Below are 27,282 nucleotides of genomic sequence, written 5' to 3' on the forward strand. Positions count from 1 at the left end.
TGTTGGATGGGGAAGTGTGGTGAGAGAGGGGAGTCTAAGAAGACTCACTTGTTGAGAGGGTTAGGTGGGTGTAAAATGCTAGTGGAATCTCAATGACAGATTCTCTCCAGTGGAGTCAGGCAAACACCCTGAAAGGTTATCATCTCAGTCTAGGGAATACTGTAAAGTAGTATTTTTTTCCAGTTAGAATAATAAGGGAGTCACACTCTTGCCTAAAGACCCACCTGACTTTGGACTGAAGGAGAGAGAACAGCGCAGCTCAGAGAATAAAGCATCAAAATTTTAACTAAAGACAGAATCCGAGCAGATTATTTCAAGCTGAAAATTAGTCATCAGTTAAGGAGGTTAGCCATCAGTTAGGTCTATTAAACTGTAACTTGTCTTCTGATCAAACTTGCTTTAATTGTCTTTACAAAAACTTTGGTGTCCTTCAAGCATCATGTAGCCTACATAAAATGTTTGCCCTAATTGTTTTTTAGGAACTCGGAGTCATCTGTTGAGTTGGAGATTGAGCCAGTTAAGACTGATTAAGATCTCTGGTTCTCCAACTGGGCATGCATGAGTGTCCTCTTGGTGACATTTTAACATTAGCGGGTTCAAAAGTCCACTCTTGGAACATGCTCATGCAGCCATTTTCAGAACATGCGTCCAATGAAGAAGCCTGTAGCTTAGTTGTAGTGCACAATGATTATTATCTCACTTTTTTTCTTATTTCTAATTACCTTTCCCCACATTCCTCATGCCTCAGGCTACCTGCCTTCTTACCTGAGCCCTTCACCTTTGGAGAAGTAGATTTGAGATTTGTTCTCCTGTCTCCTCACTTGGCTGTGTTATGAATAAACCTTTCCTCTACTTCAAACTTTGGTGACTCCGGAACAACACTGATGCCTAAAAGAATTTAAGATAAGAGGCCTATCCAGGAAAGTTCCGCACCCCCAATCTTTCTGAGAATTAGAAAAAAACCTCTTCCTCAAGATTTGCTGATTTTATCTTTTAAAAGTAATTATATAGCTGAGCGTGGCCCGCCACGTGGGCTGCGCCTTGTGGGTGGCCTGCGGAGGGACCCGGCCCTGGGGCGGAGGGCGGCAGTGCACCTGGTCTCGGGTCAGCCAGGTGGGCGGACGGGAGGGGGGCTCCGGAAGGAGGCCCTGCCGCATGCTTTCTGCACGGGGCTGTGCGCCCTGGCTGCCTGAGACTTCTCCCACGTGGCCCTTCCAGGGCTGAAAGGAGCGGGTTGGTAACCTGGGAAAGGAAGTCTTAATAGAAGACTACGGGTTAAGACTTTTTTTTTTTTTTTCTTCTAAAGCTGCCTTATTTTAAATTCAGACGAGGGTGGTGGGATTTGTGCCACAATTTACCTCAAAGGCTTTTCCAAGGTGGTTTTCCTCACGTGAAGGGCCTTGAATTGTTGACAGTTACAGTGGTCCAGTTGTAGCCCTAATTGAGAAACGGTATGGTAAAGCGAGGTTCGATTCTGGCTGGAGGTGTAATTTTTAAAACGTGTGTGCTTAAAGAACGTAGCAAGAAGAGAGTAGCCTTTTAATCCAAAGCAAAGGCTGGTAAAAATCAAGGTGACTCCAAGAAAATGGCTTCTCCTCCAAAAGAGGTAGAAGAAGACAGTGAAGATGAGGAAATGTCAGAAGATGAAGACGATGACAGCAGTGGAGAAGAGGTTGTTATCCCTCAGAAAAAAGGCAAGAAGGCTACCACAACTCCCCCAAAGAAGATGATGCTTTCCCCAACAAAAAAGGTTGCAGTTGCCACACGGGCAAATAATGCAATTGTCACCTCTGCAAAACAGGCAGCAGCTACACCAGCCAAGAAGACAGTTACACCTGCCAAAGCAGTGGTAACACCTGGCAAAAAGGGAGCCACCCCAGGCAAAGCATTGGTAGCACCTTTGGTAAGAAGGGAGCAGCCGCCCCAGGCAAGGGAGCAAAGAACAGCAAGAATGCCAAGACGGAAGACAGTGATGAAGATGAAGATGACAGTGAAGAGGAAGATGACGATGATGAAGAGGAGGAGAAGGATGAGGAGGAGGAAGAGGAAGAGGAGGAGGAGGAGGAAGAGGAAGAGGAGGAGGAAGAAGAGCCTGTCAAAGAAGCACCTGGAAAAGGAAAGAAGGAACAAAAAGCAGCTCCTGAAGCCAAGAAACAAAAAGTGGAAGGCACAGAACCAACTGCATCTTTCAATCTCTTTGTTGGAAACCTGAACTTCAATAAATCTGCTCCTGAGTTGAAAACTGGTATCAGTGGCCTTTTTTGTTAAAAATGATCTTGCTGTTGTCAATGGCAGAATTGGTGTGTCTAGGAAGTTTGGCTAAGTGGATTTTGAATCTGCCAAAGACCTGGAAAAAGCCTTGGAACTCACTGGTTTAAAAGTCTTTGGTAATGAAATTAAACTAGAAAAACCAAAGGGAAAGACAGTAAGAAAGATCGAGATGCAAGAACACTTTTGGCTAAAAATCTGCCTTACAAAGTTACTCAGGATGAATTAAAAGAAGTATTTGAAGATGCTGTGGAGATCAGATTAGTCAGCAAGGATGGAAAGAGTAAAGGGATTGCTAATATTGAATTTAAGATGGAAGGTGATGCAGAAAAAACCTTGGAAGAAAAGCAGGGAACAGAGATAGATGGGTGATCCAGGCGGATTCATGTTGATGTATGGCAAAACCAATACAATATTGTAAAGTAATTAGCCTCCAATTAAAATAAATAAATTTATATTAAAATAAAATAGAACATAGTAAAAAAAAAAACAGAAAGGTCAAAGTCAAGACCATAGAGATGGAAAGAATAGCACTTGGAGTGGTGAATCAAAAACCCTGGTTTTAAGCAACCTCTCCTATAGTGCAATGGAAGACACTCTTCAGAAGTATTTGAGAAGGCAACTCATATCAAGGTGCCCCAGAACCAAAATGGCAAAGCTAAAGGGTATGCACTTATAGAATTTGCTTCATTTGAAGATGCTAAAGAAGCTTTAAATTCATGTAATAAAAGGGAAATTGAGGGCAGAGCCATCAGACTGGACTTGCAAGGACCCAGAGGATCACCTAATGCAAGAAGACAGCCATCTAAAACTCTGTTCGTCAAAGGTCTCTCTGAGGATAAAAACAGAAGAGACGTTAAAGGGGTTGTTTGATAGCTCTATTCAAGCAAGGATAGTCACTGACCGGGAGACTGGATCCTCCAAAGGGTTTGGTTTCATAGACTTCAATAGCAAGGAAGATGCCAAAGCTGCCAAGGAGGCCATGGAAGATGGTGAAATTGATAGGAACAAAGTCACTTTGGACTGGGCCAAACCTAAGGGTGAAGGTGGCTTTGGTGGCCGAGAAGGAGGCAGATGTAGCTTTGGAGGCCAAGGTGGTGGCAGAGGTGGCCGAGATGGATTTGGTGGCAGAGGCTGGGGAGGCTTTGGAGGGTAAGGAGGCTTCCAAGGAGGCAGAGGAGGAGGAGGAGACCACAGCCACAAGGAAAGAAGACGAGTTTGAATAGTTTCTTCTATCCCTGTCTCTCCCTCTTCCATTGGAACGAAAAGACTCTGGGGTTTTTACTGTGTTACCTGATCAATGACAGAGCCTTCTGAGGACATTCCAAGACAGTATACAGCCCTGTGGTCTGCTTGGACGTCCATATAGATAACATTTCAAGGGAGATAACCCTGTTGGTGTTGACTGGATATTCGTATAAACTTTTTAAAGAGATGGGTGATAGAGCTAACTCTTATCTGTAAGTTTTGAACTTATATTGTTTATTCCCATGTACAAAACCATTTTTTTCCTATGGAGTTTTTTTCTTTGTGTGTGTGTGTGTGTGTGTGTGTGTTGGGGGTGTAAAGGAAAGCAGAATGTTTTATCATGATTTTGCTTCAGCAATTTTGGGACAAATTAAAAGTCCTAGAACTCTGAAAAAAAAAAGTAATTATAGTAATAAATACAATCACTTACAATATTTACCATGTGAATATCACTCCACAAAGGACACATCTATGAAGGGGAGCAGAATTTGTCACCTCAAAAATGTGTCTCTTTGGCATAAGGATTATTTTGTGCTGATTGTTTTTACAGAAATAGCAAAAGCTCTGAAAATGAATAGACCGTCCTCTTTTGTAAGTGACATTTATTTTTACACTTTCCCAATGCGGAAGTTGTTTTCCCTTAAATAAAGGAGACACTTCACACCCCCAGACCTGGGATCTCAGATCTGTTCCCAACATTTCCATTCAAGTTGTGTATCCAGAAAGACATCCAAAAGCAACCTTCCCTCTCTGCATGTTCCTTGTTTGAGTTTCCAGTCAGCCAAACTGTCTTCCACCTGGCTTCTCTTTCCTTGTGCACTTTGACTCCCAAGTCTTGTGTATCCACACTTGACCCCCTGGGTTTCAGAAATCTGTGGTCAGGCCTGCTGCCACTGCCCAGGGAAGTAGTTCCTGAAGGGTCAGTTTCAGGATAGCAGAGAGCATGTCTGACCAAAATCAGTGTGTGCTCAGCACAGCACTTGTGAGTTCAGCATGTCACTGATGAGTCAATAAATCAATCCCTTCAGACTGCTGTCTTCTGCTTCTGCTGCTAAGGTCGGCTGGCCACCCTGAAGATCTTGCCCTCTTGGCAACCAAGCACTTGGTGTATTCCTCATCTCCAAGCCCTGGAAAGGGAGCTGTTTGAATCTGTGTTAACATTTCAACAGAGATGCTTCTAAGCCCCTTGCTATGAGTTGACCAATGAATTCCTAGTCAAATTTCCAGGAACGGATTTAGGGTTTGAAGAAATTTGTCAGCAGTGGATAGGATGTGGGACTCTTTTTTTTTTTTTTCCTCACTCCATGGCTTCTGGGATCTTAGTACCATAACCAAGGATTGAACCTGGGCTCTCAGCAGTGAGAGCACAGAGTCCTAACCACTGGACCACATGGGAATTCCTAGATTAGGAACTCTTAATTCTGAAGGAGCATAAGGTATAGTTTATTCTGGAAGGAAGTCAGAGTTCTTCATTCTTTCTTGATGTTTTTGGTCCAGTCAGTGAATTCTTATGGTCATTTTCTTTGGAGCACATGTCTGTTTAGATGACATTGTTATAGGTAGATGATCTTGGTGTATCTGACGACATGGGCAGGGAGTGGGGTTCTGTTACCTGTTGGGCAGACATAAAGATGCAGAACGCTGTAAGGGAGCAGGGCTCTGGATCCTCCCAAGAGACCCCAGCATCCTAGACACTTCACTGCCAAGGGTACTCAACCCAATCTCCCCACTGTGCTTACTCCTCTGTTTAATCATTTTGACCTTAGAAAAACTGTCCCTCAAGTGTAACACACATTTATCTTGAATGCTTAATGGACTGAACTTTCCTTGTAACAATCTATCCAAACCAACCTTTCCTATTACTAAGCACAGTGCCTGCCCCATCCTCAATTTTCTGATCTGGTTTGAAGACAAGAAAGCAAGGTATCCCTGCTTCCACCAAGCGTGATCTCTGTAGGAATAAGATTTACAAACTTACTGTGTTGGTAGTAATTTGACTGTGGGGGGAGGAGCAAACTAGATGTAACATAGCTAGATCTTGGAAAAGAAGAGGAATGTTCTCCTGCCTCCAGTTGTCAAGTGACTCAAATAAGCTGGAGTTGTCTCCCCAGCCATCCCTTTCTCCCGGCACAGTCTAAGCTGTGGACCTTTTCCCATGCCCTCAGGCAGGATCCTGCTGATTTTCCCTATCACTCCTAACTGGAACCTCTCTCCTACTCTATTTGTTCCACTTTATCCCCACTTCAACTCCTAAAACACAATTCTCTCCTTTTCCCCACATACTTGTAAACTTAAGCGACGGGAATGGGATATACTGGGTGCCTTTTAGTACCAGGGAAAATGAGATCCCTGGGGCCCAAGAAATTTTAGGTAATCTTGAATAAGAAAAGAGGATGAGACATCTAAGATGAAACTCAGCCCTAAGGGATCTTACCTTTGCGGGTATGTGCACAGTGGAATAGACGGTATTTGCTGGGTTTTCCTCTGGAATAATGCTCTGTTAGAAAACAAAGAACAAACAAAAGAAATCATCACCTACACCCTGGGTCCTTAGAAGAAAAGTTATGACCAACCTAGACAGCATATTAAAAAGCAGAAACATTACTTTGCCAACAGAGATCTGTCTAGTCAAAGCTATGATTTTACCAGTAGTCATGTATGGATGTGAGAGTTGGACTGTGAAGAAGGCTGAGCACCGAAGAATTGATGCTTTTGAACTGTGGTGTTGCAGAAGACTCTTGAGAGTCCCTTGGACTGCATGGAGATCCAACCAGTCCATCCTAAAGGAAATCAGTCCTGAATATTCATTGGAAGGACTGATGCTGAAGCTGAAACTCCAATATTTTGGCCACCTGATATGAAAAGCTGCCTCATTGGAAAAAACCCTGATGCTGGGAAAGATTGAAGGCAGTGCCGGGAGCCAGTATGAGGAACTCCGCCCATGGCAAAGGTCATGAGGAAGGAGGCTCAGCATACACAAAGGCGGGATCGATCCTCAGGAGACCCCCTGTTCCTGAGCATCTACCCCCAAAACCAGAGTCTGCCTACTTTACTGTTTTATGCTCTCACCTACACCTCTGACTTTACGGGGGGCTGTCCCCCACCACCTCTCTCTGTAAAGGAGTTAACTTAGGACTCCAGATAATAAATTTCCTGGGCGTGACAAGAGTGTTTCAGGTCAAACCCCTCTGCTGGCAGACTAGCTTGTGTGACAGGTTTATCCACACTCCTACCACTACACACATGATTGTTTACTACCTCTCAACCATAAATAGCACAGAGAGTTTGGAGTATTTTAAAAGTCTTAATTAGCATAGGGCTTTTCTCACTGTTGAGTCAATGATTGCCACCAGGCCTCCATATCCTTAGGCACCTGGGAGTATGTTAATCGATGTAACTGGAATGTAGAAAAGGAAATATAGTAGTTTTGATGTTAGCAATACTGGGCTTTTTGAGTTAATGAATTTTCTCTTTTGTTATATCACTGTACTCCTCTTTCTTTGTTATAAATCACTGTGTCCTTGCTATGTAAAAATGTAACTTTATCACTATCTTAAGACTAAGTAGATCTTAAGAGGAAACAAGTTTTCTTAAATTGAAGAAAGTAGGGAAAACTGCTACACCATTCAGGTATGACTTAAATCAAATCCCTTATGATTATACAGTGGAAGTGAGAAATAGATTTAAGGGCCTAGATCTGAGAGATAGAGTGCCTGATAAACTATGGAATGAGGTTCGTGACATTGTACAGGAGACAGGGATCAAGACCATCCCTATGGAAAAGAAATGCAAAAAAGCAAAATGGCTGCCTGAAGGCCTTACAAATAGCTGTGAAAAGAAGAGAAGCGAAAAGCAAAGGAGGAAAGGAAAGCTATAAGCATCTGAATGCAGAGTTCCAAAGAATATCAAGAAGAGATAAGAAAGCCTTCCTCAGTGATCAATGCAAAGAAATAGAGGAAAAGAACAGAAGGGGAAAGACTAGAGATCTCTTCAAGAAAATTAGAGATACCAAGGGAACATTTCGTGCAAAGATGGGCTCAAAAAAGGACAGAAATGGTCTGGACCTAACAGAAGCAGAAGATATTAAGAAGAGGTAGCAAGAATACACAGAAGAACCGTACAAAAAAGATCTTCATGACCCGGATAATCACGATGGTGTCATCACTCACCTAGAGCCAGACATCCTGGAATGTGAAGTCAAGTGGGCCTTAGAAAGCATCACTATGAACAAAGCTAGTGGAGGTGATGGAATTCCAGCAAAGCTATCTCAAATCCTGAAAGATGATGCTGTGAAGGTGCTGCACTCAATATGCCAGCAAATTTGGAAAACTCAGCAGTGGCCACAGGACTGGAAAAGGTCAGTTTTCATTCCAATCTCAAAGAAAGGCAATGCCAAATAATGCTCAAACTACCATACAATTGCACTCATCTCACATGCTAGTAAAGTAATGCTCAAAATTCTCCAAGCCAGGCTTCAACAATATGTGAACCATGAACTTCCTGTTGTTCAAGCTGGCTTTAGAAAAGGCAGAGGCACCAGAGATCAAATTGCTAACATCTGCTGGATCATGGAAAAGCAAGAAAGTTCCAGAAAAACATCTATTTCTGCTTTATTGACTATGCCAAAGCCTTTGACTGTGTGGATCACAATAAACTGTGGAAAATTCTGAAAGAGATGGGAATACCAGACCACCTGATCTGCCTCTTGAGAAATCTGTATGCAGGTTAGGAAGCAACAGTTAGAACTGGACATGGAACATGAGACTGCTTCCAAATAGGAAAAGGAGTACGTCAAGGCTGTATATTGTCACTCTGCTTATTTAACTTATATGCAGAGTACATCATGAGAGACGCTGGGCTGGAAGAAGCACAAGCTGGAATCAAGATTGACGGCAGAACTATCAATAACCTCAGATATGCAGATGACACCACCCTTATGGCAGAAAGTGAAGAGGAGCTAAAAAGCCTCTTGATGAAAGTGAAAGAGGAGAGTGAAAAAGTTGGTTTAAAGCTCAACATTCAGAAAACAAAGATCATGGCATCCGGTCCCATCACTTCATGGGAAATAGATGGGGAAACAGTGGAAACTGTCAGACTTTATTTTGGGGGGCTCCAAAATCACTGCAGATGGTGACTGCAGCCATGAAATTAAAAGACGCTTACTCCTTGGAAGAAAAGTTATGTCCAACCTAGATAGCATATTCAAAAGCAGAGACATCACTTTGCCAACTAAGGTCTGTCTAGTCAAGGTATGGTTTTTTCAGTGGTCATGTATGGATGTGAGAATTGGACTGTGAAGAAGGCTGTGCACCAAAGAATTGATGCTTTTGAACTGTGGTGTTGGAGAAGATTCTTGAGAGTCCCTTGGACTGCAAGGAGATCCAACCAGTCCATTCTGAAGGAGATCAACCCTGGGATTTCTTTGGAAGGAATGATGCTAAAGCTGAAACTCCAGTACTTTGGCCACCTGATGTGAAGAGTTGACTCATTGGAAAAGATTGTGATGCTGGGAGGGATTGGGAGCAGGAGGAGAAGGGGACAACAGAGAATGAGATGGCTGGATGGCATCACTGACTCGATGGATGTGAGTCTGAGTGAACTCCAGGAGATGGTGATGGACAGGGAGGCCTGGCGTGCTGCAATTCATGGGGTCACAAAGAGTCGGACATGACTGAGCGACTGAACTGAACTGAACTGAACTGAACCTTTATCAATAGAAAGTAAGGTGGGACCATAAAAAGTTGATCGGCCTCCAGACCAGAAGATATTGTGAACAAATGTAAGACCTTTGTAAGAACAAAGATATGCTGATAAAGGTTGGAGCAGCTGACCCTGCGTGACTCTGTTTCTTACATTTATCTTTATGTGTAACTAAAAGTATAAAAGTGGACCTGGAAAATAAAGAAACAGGACCAGTTCTTGGAAAGATTGGTTTCCCCCGTGTGGTCTTTTCTCGTTCTCTTCTTTTCTGGCTGAATTCCCATCTGGAGCGTGGAGGCTCACCATGTCTACTTACCTCCCCTGGCTTCTAAAACCCAAGCGAGAGGGAGCCCAAGGCAGGGCACCCTCTGCTATTCAAGCGGGCACTTGTGGCCTATGAAGATGGTGCAAACCTCTTGTCTTGAGGTTTTATTGGTTTTCCACGTAAACCAAGTTATTCAGCATCTTTTTCTCCACTTATTTTCCTACTACACTATTTCTTTCTAATTTCCCTCCATATCTTTTATTAAGCAATTAATTCCTAGGACGCCTACTCTGTCCCCACTTCGAATTACCCTAGATCCACTGGGGCTGGACCCTGGCAAGGCAGGAGGAGAAGGGGACGACAGAGGATGAGATGGTTGGATGGCATCACTGACACAGTGGACATGAGTTTGAGTAAACTCAGGGAGTTGGTGATGGACAGGGAGGGCTGGAGTGCTGTAGTCCATGGGGTTGCAAAGAGTTGTACATGACTGAGCAGCTGAACTGAACTGAACTGAACACCCTGGGTCACATAGACAAGGCTAAAGAGACATCCAGAATCTGGAGAAGGGAAAGCAGAGGTGGGAAGAGATGGTGAGAGGGAAGAGAGGGTTCTGGAGCAGGAACAGGGAGTGAGAAGTATTCTTGCCCGTGACTGCCATTGTAATTATTAATGACTTTTTTTCAAGAAGCAACTGCATTATTTTTAAACTGTGTTCTGTTTAAATCACTTAATAAATATGTAAGATAAAGAAGTCCTGTGAGCTATGAATCTCCCAAGTGATTAAAGAATAATTTGAAATAATTCTGCTAATGTTGCAAACAAATTCAAATCAGAAAGGGATAAAACAATGATGACAAAAATAACAAAAGCTCCTTCCAGGGCAGAGAAAGATATCCTCGGTCAGTAAAGTTTATTCTTGAACATCAAGGACAGTGCTGTGGTCTCCAGGGAATGTGTCTTGAGCAGGAGAAGAGGAGGATGTTGGGAAAGTGATCAGTTTTGACAAAAGTCAGGCTGAGTGGAGCACAGAGAGGTCTGTCCTGTGAGGAAGGAAGGAGCTCTCAGGACATCAACAACTTGAAAGAGGAAACGTAATGACTCCTCTTGGAAAAGTTGTAGATAAGTGTAAGAAGATGCATCCTGATCCAGAGGCATTGACGGCTGGAGTGACACTAAGATTTTTGAGGCTCTAAAGTGCTTTCACTTTTTCATTAAGTGGGCCAATGTGGAAAGAGCACTATGACCCCTAAGGAGCAAGCCCAGCCTTGGCTACAGTGATTGCTCCTAGGGGACCTTTTGAATCTGTCTATCTAGTTCTTGTCTCAAAACTGCATCTCTCTCTCTTTTCTATAATCAATTAATCAATTTAGCTCCACTGTATCTTAGTTGTGGCACACAGGATCTTCACTGCTGGGCACAAGCTCTCTTAGTTGCAGCATGTGGGATCCAGCTCTCTGATCAGGGATTGAACCCGGCTTTCTGCTTTGGGAGTGTGGAGTCTTAACCACTGCACCACCAGTGAAGTCCCCAACTTTTCTCTTGTTATTTGGATTAATTTCAACTTTATCTTGGGATTTTCTTTTCAAAGAGTTTTCTTTGAGTTAACCTTGTGGTCACTGAAATTTGATAACCCACACATGGAAAGTCTTGGGTGTGGAACATCTGAGCCCCGTCCTGCTGGTTCCTTGAATTGCCTCAGAGGAAAAAGCATCTCTGAAGTCCATCTTCTGACACCATAACTCAAATATCATGTTAAAGTCACATTTCTATCTCCACCATCCTATACTAAAGGAATCAAGCCTGTTGAGTGGCCATTGTGCCGGGGGCGGGGGGTGGTGGGGGAGGAGGAGTGATTCCATGGATCACAGTGTTAGCATTCATGGCTGGGTCAAAACCAAAGGCCGTCAATTCCTGCACAGGAAAGAATCCATAAATATGGAAGAGATAAAGTGCATTGGGTTTCAAGGATTATACATTCTCATTTTTTATGCTGCTCAAATCCTTGGAAAAAGCTCAACTAAACAAAGGAGGGGCTCAGAGGAGAATCAGGCCCCAGAAAAAATGGGAAAGAACTCACATTAAAATTAGAGATTGTATCATACTCGGGCATCTCTTCAGAAATGGGAGGGAAGCGAAGAGTTTCCTGATGAGTGTCCAGTTCCTTTGTCTCTTCAATGATCTCTGAAACTAAGTTGAGAGAGAATCAGAGCTGGTCCTCTTTTCACTAGCCACCCCTATTGGTCCACCATCCCATTTGAATAACCCACTTAGGGTGATTTTCAAGCATCCTGACTTTCCTATAACTGAAGGGTTTTCCAGAACATGAGACTTTCAATGCTAAACCCAGGAAAACTCCAAGATGAACTGGTAACCCTCATCACTTTGCTTCCCAAACTCTAAATAGGAAGGAGAGGAGATCATAAATGCTTCCTCAGTGTTTCCAGGAGGGAAAGAAGATCTCAGTGTCTGCAGTTCATTCCTAACCAATGCTTAGGTCCCTCCCTGATACCCTGAGTGGACGGTATCAGTGGAAACCCCAAAAGACAAATCATCAGGGTTTAGGGACATGGGGTATAGCATAGAGAAAGACAGACAATGCCTTCTCCAAGAGGAATGTATCTAGACTGGGTGGGGAGGAAAGAGAAGTCTCTGGAGTTGATCCAGTGGAGGAATTGGGATGGGCTGGGGGCTCTGACAGGGATGGGCTGACTGGAGTGTGCTGGTCTGTGGACCTCAGTGTTGGAGGCCATGGCCTCCCAGTCAGGGGAGCAGAGTCAGCTGTATGGGACCTGTGTCAGCAGAAGGGCTACACTAGCAAGTCCCTCTGGGGGGAAGGAGAAGGCAGGCACTGGAGAAGGGACTGAGAAGACCTTGGCCTCAGGATAGAAATTAAAGTATTCTCTCCACTCCAGAACCAAGGGCCAATGGATTGTGCTGTCCTTTAGGACAGACTGTGGCTTCTTCGTTTCTGCATCCTTAGTGCCAGGCACAAAGCTTGGCACACAGTCCAACATATGCTTGTTAAATGAATGAGGGAAAAGATTGAGGTAAACAGTACATACTCTACCTTTTCTCCTTTCTCTTTGTATGATCAAAATAATTAACACCAGTGTGAGCAAACAGAGCAGGAAGAACAACAGGACATAGAGGATCACATAGGCAGTCTGGCCCCCAGCAGCACCTTTAGAAAGAGAATGGGTGGAGACACAGGGCAGGGAGAAAAGTCAGCTAGGGAAAATGGCACAGCTTTTGGAGCAATTGCAACCTTCCTCCCAGTCTGATGATTTCCCCAGGGCTTCTAGTTTTCACAAAAGGTTTGTTCACATGGGAACCAGGAGAAGATATAGGTCTTAAGAACAGGGGCTCCTGGAGAAACAGGAGAGACAGTCACCTTCACAGAGATTCTGGGCAAAGATAGGGTTTGAGGAGTTGCTGCTGATGGGGTTACTGGCCATGCAGATGAAGGTCATGTCACTTTTCTCCCACCTCCAGGATATGGGGAGGACGGAGCCACTGTGGGATTCATTGGTTGCCTGGTCCAGAGACTTCCAGCTGTAAGTTACATCCTCTTCTCCATGTTCCATGGAACATGTGAGATTGGTTACACAGGTGCCATTCTTATTTTCCTGCAGACCTATGATGACTTTGGGCTTTGACAGGTACTCTGTAAGAGAAATAGACAACCAAATAGACATGCAGTCTTTGTTTGAACAGCTTCAATATCAGGGAGTTCACCACTTTATGAAGGCAGTCATCCACCTTTGGACCTGATTCTGCTCACCATAGACATGCAGCTCATACTCCTGGGTGAGGGGATCCTGGAGGGTTGAGTTGTGTAACTCCACACGGTAGACACCTGAGTCATTCTTCTTCAGTCTGCTGAGCTTCAGGGAGTAGCCTTCATGTGGGAAATTCACTCTTTCCATGTTACGCTTTTGGGTCACTATGATAAGGGGTTTTTTGCCTGCCATTTTTGGCTGTATGGTGACGAGAGTGGTTGAATTGAAGACCCAGAAAATGCTGTCAACTAGATTTACTGAGAGATTCAGAGGGAAGATCACAGACCCACCAATGGCACCAACCAGCTTCTTTGGGATTCCAGAGGCTGCTGGCCCTGCAGAAACAGAGAAACATAAAATAAATCTGAGTCCCTGCCTTTGCCACCAATTACTCACTCCCTTTGGGTCTTGGAAAGGTCCCAAGAAAGCCTTTTAGTCTAACCTAACCAGCCCCAGGAAACCTTTTGTGACCTCCTCACACAAAGACATTGAGGTCAGAACTCTCTGCCTGAAAGTGGTGATGGCAGGTAAATCCACCCCATTTCCAGAGACCTCTGGTTGAAAAGACCAAGCTCTGAGGTACACCATGAAACCCAGCTCCAGCCTTGACAAGTTCCCATAGAGGGACAAGTAGAGAAGTTACTATTCAAGCTCCACTTAGGACTTCCATGCTGCTCCTGGGAGAGCCAATTTTGATGCAGATGAGGAAGGTAGCAGACTATGTGACCTGGGGCAGAGGTTCTCAAGCACAAGCCAGAGCATTGAGAAGAAAGCTATAAGTTCTTAAAGACAATGGTAACATAGAATTTTGTGGATGATTTATTTTTCTATTTTTTAAAATTAATTAATTTTTTATTGAAGGATAATTGCTTTACAGAATTTTGCTGTTTTCTGTCAGACTGCAGCATGAATCAGCCATAGGTATACATATATCCCCTCCCTTTTGGAGCTCCCTCCCATCTCCCTCCCCATTCCACCCCTCTAGATTGATACAGAGCCCCTGTTTGAGTTTCCTGAGCCATACAGCAAATTCCTGTTGGCTCTCTATTTTACATATAGTAATATCACCTCACACCAGTCAGAATGGCCATCATCAAATAGTCTACAAACAAAATGCTGGAGAAGGTATGGAGAAAAGGGAATGCTCTTGCACTGCTGGGAATGTAAATTGATAACAGCCTCTATGGAAGACTGTATGGAGATTCTTTAAAAAACTAGGAATAAAACCACCATAAGACCCAGGATTCCCACTCCTAGGCATATACCTTGAGGAAACCAAAATTGAAAGAGACACATGTATCCCATTGTTTCTTGCAGCACTATTTACAATAGCTAGAACATGGAAGCAACCTAGATGTCCATCAACAGATGAATCGATAAAGAAGTTGTGGTCTGTATACACAATGGAATATTTTTCTATTTTAAAATAGAATGGAGGGAATTCAAGATCATCCCCAAATGAGGTTCTCATTCACTTGAGTTCCAGTATCCTTTCTTGAGGGAAAAGGAAAAAAATGAGTGACTGGAAGCTCTGGAATATGCCCAGGCTACCTTGTGATGCTTACTCTGAACTCTCGGGAATTGTAGTAGGGTTTTAATGCCCACTGTTTCCCCAACTTTTATTTCACTGCAATATTAATTCACCTCAAAAAGGATGACTTGCAAACAACCATCACTGATTTTTTTGTCTCCAGGTGAAAAATAGCTAAGAATGGCCGCTGAAAAAGCTTCCAGAAGTGGTCAAGTGAGTATTTCTAGTAAACAAGTATGAGGAGTAAGTCACCTTCTACCTATTAAAATCTGAAGGTTGGTCTCTGGATATAGCAGTGAGGGAACTTAGATAAGGACTAGCTGTTTGAAAGCCCCTACTCTGATCTTATGTAACCCAAACCAATGCTTAGAGGAAGAATTTTTTTTTTTTTCCACAGTCTCATTTTACAGACCAGGAACCACAGCCACAATGAGTTTAAGTGACTTACTGAAATACATGGTAAGACGCAGACACTACCTCAGTACTCACAGGTTAAGACCTTACACAGCATATTTTACAAATGAGAAAACTCAATAGTAGAAGATATTCAAGGTTCAGAAATAGTGGAAACACTAAAACCAGAACCAAAATATTCTCCTTAAAGATGTTCTCTGTGAAAGTAAAAACACAAAGTTATTTTTTCTTCCTAGTTGGTCATTATTCCATAAAATATTAAAATTTATATTTTGTGCTGTGTTGGTATAAAAATGAATGTAACACCTGTTAGATTTATTACTACATAGTCATTATTATCGCAATATTTTTTTCTTCAGATTTAAAAAAAATATCAAAATGAAAACTAATGTGGGTCCCAGGCACTGTGCCTAATTGGGCCTGTGTGATTGACCAAGCATTCAGATTCTTTTTTGTTTCACAGCTAGATCTCCTGCCATAGTATTTTCTACCACCTCAGCACTCATGTAACTCATAACTCTTCTAGTAAAACACAAATTCCTGCAACTGGCTTATTCAGATATCTAAAATCATGAAAGCCTGAAAGTGAAAGTGTTAGTTGCTCAGTCGTGTCAGGCTTCTCTGTCCATGGGATTCTCCAGGCAAGAATACTGGAGTGGGTAGCCATTCCCTTCTCCAGGAGATCTTCCCAACATAAGGATCAAACCCAGGTCTCCCATATTGCAGGCAAATTCTTTACCATCTGAGATACCAAAAGAAGTTTTTTATCTAAAATTATAGTTCCTATTAACACTCAACTACCCTGCTGCGGCTGCTGCTAAGTCCCTTCAGTCATGTCCGACTCTGTGCGACCCCATAGACGGCAGCCCATCAGGCTCCACTGTCCCTGGGATTCTCCAGGCAAGAACACTAGAGTGGGTTGCCGTTTCCTTCTTCAATGCAGGAAAGAGAAAAGTGAAAGTGAAGTTGCTCAGTCGTGTCCGACTCTTAGCGACCCCATGGACTGCAGCCTACCAGGCTCCTCTGTCCATGGGATTTTCCAGGCAAGAGTACTGGAGTGGGGTGCCATTGCCTTCTCCGACTCAACTACCCTAGAAAATATTATTCCCAAATAACTATATTGCTGTTACTAAGGGTTTATTCTACGTCAAATGTTTTTTTGTAAATATTACACCTGTGACTTAGAGCAATCCTGAAAATTAGTTTTGATCCTTTTATCAGGGATCAGCAACCTTATAGGCCATGGGCCAAATCTGGTCTGCCCCTGTTTTGAAAATAAAGTTTTATTGGACCTCAGCCATGTTCTTTCCATAGCAGCAGTCTATGACTGCTTTTCCACTACAAAGGTTGAATTGGATAGTTGTGATAAAAATCATACTGCCTGCAAAACTTAAAATATCTACTATTTGGTAGCCCTCAGAGACAAATCACAGGCATATCTGGAAGATACTGTGGTTTTTCTTCCAAACTATCATAACAAAACAAATTTTACAATAGAATGAGCACATTAATTTTTTGGTTTCTGAGTATGCAACAGCATTATGTCTAAAAAGACAATGTAAATGTCTTAATTAAAAAAAAGGAGGTGGTATATGTATACCTATGGCTGATTCATGTTGAGGTCTGACGAAAAACAGCAAAATTCTGTAAAGCAATTATCCTTCAATAAAAAATAAATTAATTAAAAATACTTTATTGATAAAAATGCTTACTATCATCTAGGCCTTCAACAAGTCATATTCTCTGTGCAATAGGAACATCAAAGATCACTGATCTCAGATCACTATAATAAGTATAATAATAAGGAAAAAGTTTGAAATGTGAGAATCACCAAATGTGACATGGAGACATACAGTGAGCAGATGCTTTTGTAAAAATGATGCTGATAAACTTGTTTGGCACAGGGTTGCTCCTGGCCTTCAATTCATGGAAAAGGCAATATCTGTGAAGGGTAATAAAGTGAAACAATAACATGAAAAAAAATTTACTATTTGGCCCTTCATAGCAAAAGTTTGTAAACTGGATTTGATTTTAAAAAAACAAAACCTCAAGTAACTTGTCCAAGAGCACAAAGCTAGCAGGTGATAATTTGAGGGTTTAACCCAATGTCGTTCCAGCCCTGGAGCCTGAACTCTTTACACTACAGCTCAGTTTGAAGGTCCCTTGGCATTTGTTACAGCTCCAGACCTTTCCATTACTCCCCATCCTCAGCTCCCTCCAGGGTTTAGGTGTCCCCTCTGAAGCCCAGGGGCCTCACTGAATCCCAGTTTCCCATTCAAGTTCTTTCTTGATCTTCCTTCAGATGCAAGCAGTTCTATCAATGCCCCAGAGTAAGGGAATCTGTTGCGACCAAATGTTGACCTAGTCTTCTGATTACAGGTCTTGGATCTTGACCAACTTATTTGCTAAATTTATCTCTGCAAGAACTGGTTTCTCTTCCTGGGTGAATGATCTTTAGGAGTTGGTTTTTGCTTTCAAACATTTTCCTCTCTATAATTTATCAGTCAGTGGATATATACTTCGGATCACTCGAGCCTTTCTCAAATCACTCTGTTAAGTAAGCAGATTTTTTTTTTTAATTGCCTCCTTGCTTCTCTAATACTAAGGGAAAGATGATTTTTCATTGCTTTCTCTTTGGTCATCTCATGAGCTGTCAGAATAGTCCCAGTAAATGTTACAGACAAAAATTAATTTTATTTTGAATTTTTGATTTATCAATGAATGCATTCGTTCTTTTACTTCAATCACAAGATGGAAGGGGTGAATATTTTGAAGTCAAGTAATGACTATGACTTGCCCCTAAGTAGGTGAATTTGCTGGATTAGGGCTCATTTCAGTATGTATATTTTTTCACTTGAGGTGTTAGGGGGATGTTTAAGTTGGGGAGTGTGACTTTAAGTAAGTGTGATGTTTAAGTAAGAGTGTGACTTTAATGTTTTAGCACTCATGCAGCACTTAAGCCAAGAGTAAATAATTGTTCTTTTTACACCTCTACATATGTAGTTCTATCTCCCCAGGGTACATTTTAAGAAATGTGAATTTTGTGAACATATAAAAAATGTCTTCAAATTCATTGTTCCTTGTTAGAATGAAACTGGAGGGCAATACAGTGCAAATTGCCAGTGGGAACCTAGATGGAGGACATTGTTCTGTCTTTATTGTATCTTCAGGATGAGAAGCATTATAAAGGAGGAAGGTGGCTCCATGCCATTCCCGTATGTGAGCTCAGAGGTTAGGGGGCTGGACTGACGAATCCTAACCAATTTTGCTTCCTCTTCCCAGTTGACTGTTTCTTGATCCAGAAACAAGACACTTCTCTTCTCAGGTGTTAAGACAAAACTAAAGCTTCCCTTTCTTGGATGGCTTCCCCACCTTCAGTATGTGGCCCTCTGTAGGGTTTTACCACATCTAGGTAGGTCATGCTCTGCTCATTCAGTCCTTCCTTCTTTTAACAAGAGTTTGTTTAGCTCCATATTTTGGCCAGATATGTTTAGGAACTGGAGGGTACAAATGGGGAGCAAAATAATCATGATCCTTGCACTCATGGAGTTGGAAGAGAGTCATTAAATAAGTAACAACATGTGTTGTGAAACGAGAAGTGACAGGTACTTCGGGAACAGACAGTGGGGGATGGGGGATGTAACGTGTGATCAGAAGAGCCTAGAGAATGGGTGGCTATTTCCATTTATCTACAAGGCCTGGAGGTTTGGGCCCTGTGAGATTATCACCTGGAACAGTGCAGCGAATACTGTAACTTTCCTCCTCTGCATCCATTTCACTCCCACCTCATTTTGTAGCAGCAAATGGTTTGGATAAGACTGACAGGCACTCAACTCAAGTAGTAGCCTTCCTCTGGCATTAGTTCAGGGGCATCACACGTCCCAGGTTGATTGTATCTAGAGAAGCCTAGGATTTTTGCTCCTAGCAAGCAAAAGTTGATGCTGTGGGATGATATGAAGCCTTGGATGGCCACTCACTTAACCACCAGACAAGCAACCAGGACTCCCCCCTCAGTTGACCCCCCGTTTATGTCCGAACTCATGCTTTTGTTGGTGCTTTATCCTTTTCTCTATCCATCAAAATCATATTTAATACTCATAAAGCCTACTTCAAAGCCCTTCCCTGAGAAAGTCTTCAACTCTTTCTCACACTTAACCCCTTGAAATTCCACCATGATTGTCATTTTATTTTCCACTTTAAATTCCCCAGAAGGAGCTATTCCCCTGGCAGTTGACTAGACATACCATTTTGCTGTGAGTTAGGAGATGACTGATCTACAGGCATTAGGTTCCAGATCCCATGGTGATGGGGTCTGGGATCTTATCCAGGGATGAGTGGAGATGACTTCTCCTCTCAGGCAGCTTGGGGCAGTGTAAAAAAGAACTCTGAGCTAACTGGGTGTCAGGAGACTCGGGTTCCATTCTGGTTCCTCTGTGATAATAATTCCAGCAATGAATACTTGGTGTAATGAGTACTTTCTTGATCCTCAAAGCAACTCTGTGTGATAGAGGTTAAGCTGCACTTTATAGATAAAGAAATTGGGGCTCCAAGATGCTGAGTCACTTTCCCAAGACCCCAACCTGGAAAGTGGCAGATGTGACAAGAGGAGATAGTTTGTTCCTCGGCCTCCTCATTCTTTCCACTTCTGCCTCCCACTACTGCTTTGAGTTGCAGTATTCTAAAGCCTCACAGGAGAAAAGGCATAACCTTTATTTACCAGAATTTGGGTGAGGATGAAGGGTGAATACAGATGTGAGGGCTGTTTCTGAGAAGCACAGAGCAGTCTGAACCATGGTGGGGGCCACAGGGGAAGCAGGCAGTAGTGGCATGAGACAGGATTTGAAAACGCTTCCGATTTTTTGGTCTCATTTCTACAAGAATGGCTAAAAGTGAGATTTCCCCAAACCTCTTTTGGGTGGCTTCTCACAAGGTAAGCTTTTTAGAAGATGGTTTGGGCCCTAATGCATACACATCAGTCACTGGCTAATGCACAACAAAAGAGTATGTCCAGCCATCGCACAGGGAGATAGCTCCTACAGTGAGCATTCCCACCTACTTTTGGAAGTGGAGGGAGCTGGGAGAGAAGGTCCTTTGCTTTCTGCCATGGCCAAGATATTTTTTGCACCAGGAGAGTCAACTCTAAGATGCTCTTCATAACAAGAAGGCACCACAGCTTCTCCCCTTTTGCTGCATGCCTTTCCTTTGAGTTGTCATCTCCCAAACCTTCCTTCTTGTTTTTCTCATCTTGTCTTTTTCAACACCTCCCCAATACCGTCTCACCCACTTTTTCTAATTTCATTTTATTAACTTTCTCCTCAACACTACTGTATAATAGAATCACCATAAAATTGTGCCCATTTTCCAGATGAGAATACTGAGGCTGCAAGAGTTACTCCTTAGCCCCTCTGAATTTGGCTAGGGTGATTCTTGGTTGATGCATCCACATTCTGACAATGGAGTTACCTATTCTTCTTGGGCATTTCCAGCACCTACCTTAGCTTCATGTACCTGGAGAGGGAAGGAATCCCTGGGGAAGATTCAGCTCAAGTACACGTTTATCAAGCACTTTTCCTCGGAGTACAGTGTTAGCCAGTTAGTTTGCTGTGATGAAATGAGCACTAGCTTTGGAAACTCAGTCTCTGCTCTACCTCCTCTTGCCTAAGACATTTGACCTCTCAGAGCCTACATTGTGGGGATAATAATACCTATCTTGTAAACTTGTGAGGAAATTGTATGAAAAATGCTTTGTGTAATAGGAGCTTAATAAATGGTGATTTATTATTATATTGTTTTGCATTTGATATCTCGTTTAAAACATCACAATAATTTGCAAGTTAGGTTTCATTTTTGTTATGTATTTGTAAGCAAAAAGTTTCAGAGGCCAAGAAACCTATTCACAATAATATAGTTACTATCAAACTCAGAACCCCTTGTCCAGGGCAGCACTCCTTCCATGGTCCTACTTCCTGGAAGCTCTAGAACAATCTTGGATTGTCTTTTCAATCACAGGAGGTATAGCATGCAGGCTGCCACAGTCTCTTGGAGCAGGGCTCACACTTGCAACCTGCTGCCCCAGGTCAGGTTTCAAGTGAGCACCTGGGTTTCGAAAAGTCCTCCCATGTTTCCCCCCACATCACCATCCCCAAGTTCCACTTCTGATCACCATTTCTGTTCAGGAGTGGTTTTTAAAGTGGGGGTGTATACCAGGACCAGGTGCTTCCTAAATATGGAAACTTCTAATGAACTCAAGGAGGGTGAGAGTCTGTTGACGCTTCAAGAGGTCTGGTGGTGGGGAGGAAAGGATTGGTTTTCTAAGCAGAGACTGATTGCATTGCTTGGGTTAAGAGAGAAAATTCAAATGTTCTCTGTCGTTAAAATGATTATTAAATGCATAATCATTTAAAATACTTTTCTAAATAACATATATTTATATTGATGTAAATATGAAACATGGGCTTCCCTGGTGGCTCAGTGATAAAGAAACTGCCTGCCAGTGCAGCAGATGCAGGTTAGATTCTTGGGTCAGGACGATGCCCTGGAGACAGAAATGGCAGCCTACTCCAGTATTCTTGCCTGGGAAATACCATGGATAGAGGAGCATGGCAGGCTACAGCCCATGTGATCACAAAACAGTTGGACATGACTTAGCGACTAAACAACAATGAAAATATAAAACATAGAAATATATGTATAAATGTTATAAATATATTTAAATAAAAATATTTAAAATACATATTCCTAAGTAAAGAAATATACACTTGTATCATCTCACCATCTCATTTTGTTTTTAAAATTACTCTCACAATGTGGGAGAGCTGAGGTCTGGAGAAGATGACATTCTTCATCTAATACATGGCATACTCCAGGTTAGAACACAGGTCTTCCTGATACCCAACATCACTTCTCTCAACCCTTCCTTCCCTGGGACAGTCAGAAGAGCAGTCAACCCCCAAAGTCATTCCTTCTCCTGTCCCTCCACTCTCTTTCTGCCCTCTGTGATTCAGATACCACAGGAAACGAAAAGCAATATTACATGAGTGATAGAGCCCGCTGAGTTGAGCCAGAGGTCCAGAGTGGAGCCAGGAGCCTGGAGCTACACCCAGGATGGGGTAGACAGTCAGGAAAATAAGAGGATCTGGTTGCACTCACCTGCCAGCTGGCAGAGGAGAAAGATGAAGCATGCTGGGGCGCCAAGCATGTTGCTCTCTGAATGTTAGTCACTGAAACAAAAATCACTTCCTGTCTGTAGTGCTTATATTTCCTCCCCAGATGGAAGGGGAGGTCATGGGATAGTGAATCACTTTAGTGACCTTTTTCCTCCTATGTTCACAAGGAATGACTAAATCACTAATGATTAAAGCTATATGGTCAGCTCTTTCTGCTATACCATAGGACCTCTCAGAGATTTAGAAGAGAGAACATGGAAGGAAATAGAAGGTTATATGGAGAATGAGAGAGTTGCACTGGAGATAATAATAATATCTCTTGAGCTTTTCAGAGTACCAGGGGTACCTGAATTCTTTTATGTATTCCTCATAACAATCTTGTGAGTAAAATACTTCCATAATCCCTAGTTTTACTGATGAGAAAATGAAGGCTTACATTATATTACAGCAAAATCAAGTAGTTCTTTAATCAAAAGAAATCATTATAATAGTAAAAAGAAAAGCCATGTGGTGGTAGAAGATATTTGTGTTCAGTTCAGTTCAGTTCAGTCGTTCAGTCTTGTCCGACTCTTTGCGACCCCATGAATTGCAGCACGCCAGGCCTCCCTGTCCATCACCATCTCCCGGAGTTCACTCAAACTCATGTCCATCGAGTCGGTGATGCCATCCAGCCATCTCATCCTGTGTCATCCCCTTCTCCTTCTGCCCCCAATCTCTCCCAGCATCAGAGTCTTTTCCAATGAGGCAACTCTTCGCATCAGGTAGCCAAAGTATTGGAGTTTCAGCTTTAGCATCAGTCCTTCCAAAGAACACCCAGGACTGGTCTCCTTTAGGATGGACTGGTTGGATCTCCTTGCAATCCAAGGGACTCTCAAGAGTCTTCTCCAACACCACAGTTCAAAAGCATCAATTCTTCGGTGCTCAGCTTTCTTCACGGTCCAACTCTCACATCCATACATGACCACAGGAAAAACCATAACCTTGACTAGATGGACCTTTGTTGGCAAAGTAATGTCTCTGCTTTTGAATATACTATCTAGGTTGGTCATCTTTTCTTCCAAGGAGTAAGCGTCTTTTAATTTCATGGCTGCAGTCACCACCTGCAGTGATTTTGGAGGCCCCCCAGATAAAGTCTGACACTGTTTCCCCATCTATTTCCCATGAAGTGATGGGACCAAATGCCTTGATCTTAGTCTTCTGAATGTTGAGCTTTAAGCCAACTTTTCCACTCTCCTCTTTCACATTCATCAAGAGGCTTTTTAGTTCCTCCTCACTTTCTGCCATAAGAGTGATGTCATCTGCATATCTGAGGTTATTGATATTTCTCCTGGCAATCTTGATTCCAGCTTGTGCTTCTTCCAGCCCAGCGTTTTTCATGATGTACTCTGCATATAAGTTAAATAAGCAGGGTGACAATATACAGCCTTGATGTACTCCTTTTCCTATTTGGAACCAGTCTGTTGTTCCATGTCCAGCTCTACCTGTTGCTTCCTGACCTGCATATAGGTTTCTCAAGAGGCAGGTCAGGTGGTCTGGTATTCCCATCTCTTTCAGAATTTTCCACAGTTTATTGTGATCCACACAGTCAAAGGCTTTGGCATAGTTAATAAAGGAGAAATAGATGTTTTTCTGGAACTCTCTTGCTTTTTCAATGATCCAGTGAATGTTGGCAATTTGATCTTTGTTCCTCTGTGCTGCACTCAATATGCCAGCAAGTTTGGAAAACTCAGCAGTGGCCACAGGACTGGAAAAGGTCAGTTTTCATTCCAATCCCAAAGAAAGGCAATGCCAAAGAATGCTCAAACTACCACACAATTGCACTCATCTCACACGCTAGTAAACTAATGCTCAAAATTCTCCAAACCAGGCTTCAGCAATACGTGAACCGTGAACTCCCAGATGTTCAGTCTGGTTTTAGAAAAGGCAGAGGAACCAGAGATCAAGTTGCCAACATCTGCTGGATCATCAAAAAAAGCAACAGAGTTCCAGAATACTTTTATTCTACAAGGGTCTTGTATCCGTAACACGTGGTTGTCCCACTGTTCCAACACCATTTATTGAAAAGACTGTCCTTTCTGTATTGATTTGTTTTTACACCTCTTTCAAAAAGCAGCTAATCATACCTGTGTGTGTATATTTCAGGGTTCACTATTCCATTCCATTGGTTTATATAATGTAGTTATTGATTTATCATGGCTTAAATCTGCCATTTTACTGTTTGCTTCTGGTTTCTTCTGATTTTTTTTTTGTTCTGTTTTGCTTTCTTGGCCATTCTATGGGTTACTTAAATTAAAAAAAAAATCCATTTTGATTTGAAACTACGATCATGGCATCTGGTCCCATCACGTCATGGGAAATGGATGGGGAAACAGTGGAAACAGTGTCAGACATTATTTGGGGGGGCTCTAAAATCACTGCAGATGGTGATTGCAGCCATGAAATTAAAAGATGCTTACTCCTTGGAAGGAAAGTTATGACCAACCTAGATAGTATATTGAGAAGCAGAGATATTACATGGCCAACAAAGGTCTGTCTAGTCAAAGCTATGGTTTTTCTAGTAGTCATGTATGGATGTGAGAGTTGGACTGTGAAGAAAGCTGAGCACCGAAGAATTGCTTTTGAACTGTGGTGTTGGAGAAGACTCTTGAGAGTTCCTTGAACTGCAAGGAGATCCAACCAGTCCATCCTAAAGGAGACCAGTCCTGGGTGTTCTTTGGAAGGACTGATGCTAAAGCTGAAACTCCAATACTTTGGCCACCTGATGCGAAGAGTTGCCTCATTGGAAAAGACTCTGATGCTGGGAGGGTTTGGGAGCAGGAGGAGAAGGGGACAACAGAGGATGAGATGGCTAGATGGCATCACCGACTCTTTGTGACCCCACAGAGTGCAGCACTCCAGGCCTCCCTGTCCATCACCAACTCCCAGAGTTCACTCAAACTTATGTCTAAGTAGGTGATGCCATCCAAACATATCATCCTCTGTCATCCCCTTCTCCTCCTGCCTTCAATCTTTCCCAGCATCAAGGTCTTTTCCATTGAGTCAACTCTTCACATCAGGTAGCTAAAGTATTGGAGCTTCAGTCTCAGCATCAGTTCTTCCAACAAATATTCAGGGTTGATTTCCTTTAGGATTGAATGGTTTAATCTCCTTGCTGTCCAAGGGACTCTCAATAGTCTTCTCCAGCACTGCAGTTCAAAAGCATCACTTCTTGGGTGCTCAGCCTTCTTTATGGTCCATTTCTCACATCTGTACATGACTTCTGGAAAAACCATAGCTTTAACTATATGAACCTTTGTCTGAAAAGTGTCTCTGCTTTTTAATACACTGTCTAAATTTGCCATAGCTTTCCTTTTAATTTCATGGCTGTAGTCACTATCCACAGTGATTTTGGAGGCAAAGAAAATAAAATCTGTCACTGTTTCCCCTTTTTCCCCATTGAAGTTTTAAGGCAGTTTTTTCACTCTCTTCTTTCACCCTCGTCAAGAGGCTCTTCAGTTCCTACTTGCTTCCTGACATTAGCATGGTATCATTTTATTATCTGAGGTTTTTAATGTTTCTCTTTGGAATCTTGTGATTCATCCAGCCCAGCATTTCACATGATATACTCTGAATATATGTTAAGTAAGCAGGGTGACAATATACAGCCTTGATGTACTCCTTTCCCAATTTTGAACCAGTCTATTGTTTCATGTCTGGTTCTAAGTGTTGCTTCTTGACTTGCATACAGTTTTCTCAGGAGGCAGGTAAGGTGGTCTGGTATTCCCATCTCTTTCAGAATTTTCCACAATTTGTCATGATCCACACAGTCAAAGGCTTTAGTGTAGTCAATGAAGCAGAAGTAGATGTTTTTCTGGAATTTCCTTTCTTTCTTTATGATCCATTTACCAGTTCAACTAATGTGTAGAAATATTATCTGTACTAGATTCTTTTACCATCACTCCTTAATATCTTATCTTAAATAAAACCTCTCCATACATTGAGAATCATGTCAGGTAAAGTTGTAATTTTTGCTCCAGTTATCAGACATAATTTAGAAAACTCCAGAGGAGAAGGATAGGAAATTACCTATTTGTCCAGTGGTTAGGAGTCAGTGCTTACACTGCAAGGGCTGGGTTCAATCCTTGGTTAGGAACTAAGATCCTGCAAGTTGCATGGAGTGGCAAAAAAAAAAAAAAAGGAAAGAATAGAGAAAGATAGTCCATTATATTTTCTCATGTATTTTTACTCTTCCCATTGCTCTTTCTTTATGCTTGATGTTACAAGTTTATTTCTTTTTTCTTTCTGTTTCTAGATATTCCTTTAGCCATTCTTTTAGGGTAGGTCTGTTGGTGACAAATTTTGTTAGTTTTCCCTCACATTAAGGATGTCTTGATTTCACCTTCATTTCCTGGGTATAGAATTCTAGATTGACAGTTCTTTTCTTCCAGCACTTGAAAAACATTATGCCACTTCTCTTGCCCATATTAGTTTCTGATGAGAAATCAGCAGTCCTTTAAATTACTTTCCCCTGTAGTTTATGTGTTATTTCTCTCTGTTATGAAGATTTTTTTTCTTTTTTGTTAGTTTTCAGCTGGTTGATATTAATGTGCTTTGGTATATAGTTCTTTGAGTTTCTCCTGTTTGGGGTTTATTCAGTTTATTGAATCTGTAGGGTTTTTTGGAGAAATTTAAGTGTTTCTTTGAATACTTTTTCTTGAGACAATAAAAATAAAAATATATGTAAGAGGAAAGACAAATTATCATGTTTTCAGATCATATTACTGCTGATGTAGAAAATCCAAAGGAATCTGTAGACAAAGTATGAGAACTAATAAGGCAGTGAACAGGACTCAAGCAAACAACCATATTGTATACAAGATATTCTTCTAACTTGGTGCTCACTTGTTTATTAATCTTGACCTAGTTCAG

General features: G+C 42.2%; 1 protein-coding gene across 1 annotated transcript in view; it reads right to left on the reverse strand.

The window, feature by feature from the left end:
- Positions 1-22,439, reverse strand: part of LOC120855422 — a 74,536-nt gene extending 52,097 nt beyond the window's left edge. The window contains exons 1-8 of the mRNA XM_040229893.1: positions 22,358-22,439; positions 13,266-13,598; positions 12,876-13,148; positions 12,552-12,665; positions 11,562-11,671; positions 5,951-6,013; positions 5,059-5,128; positions 3,173-3,561 (exon numbers count right to left, since the gene is read on the reverse strand). Coding sequence (XP_040085827.1) covers positions 3,173-3,561; positions 5,059-5,128; positions 5,951-6,013; positions 11,562-11,671; positions 12,552-12,665; positions 12,876-13,148; positions 13,266-13,598; positions 22,358-22,406 — 1,401 coding nt within the window. The 5' untranslated portion in view covers positions 22,407-22,439. The remainder of the gene's footprint in view (positions 1-3,172; positions 3,562-5,058; positions 5,129-5,950; positions 6,014-11,561; positions 11,672-12,551; positions 12,666-12,875; positions 13,149-13,265; positions 13,599-22,357) is intronic.
- Between the last annotated feature and the right edge of the window lie 4,843 nt (positions 22,440-27,282).

The sequence above is a fragment of the Oryx dammah genome, unplaced genomic scaffold (genome assembly GCF_014754425.2).
Source record: "Oryx dammah isolate SB20612 unplaced genomic scaffold, SCBI_Odam_1.1 HiC_scaffold_28, whole genome shotgun sequence".
NCBI classification, from domain to species: Eukaryota; Metazoa; Chordata; class Mammalia; order Artiodactyla; family Bovidae; genus Oryx; species Oryx dammah.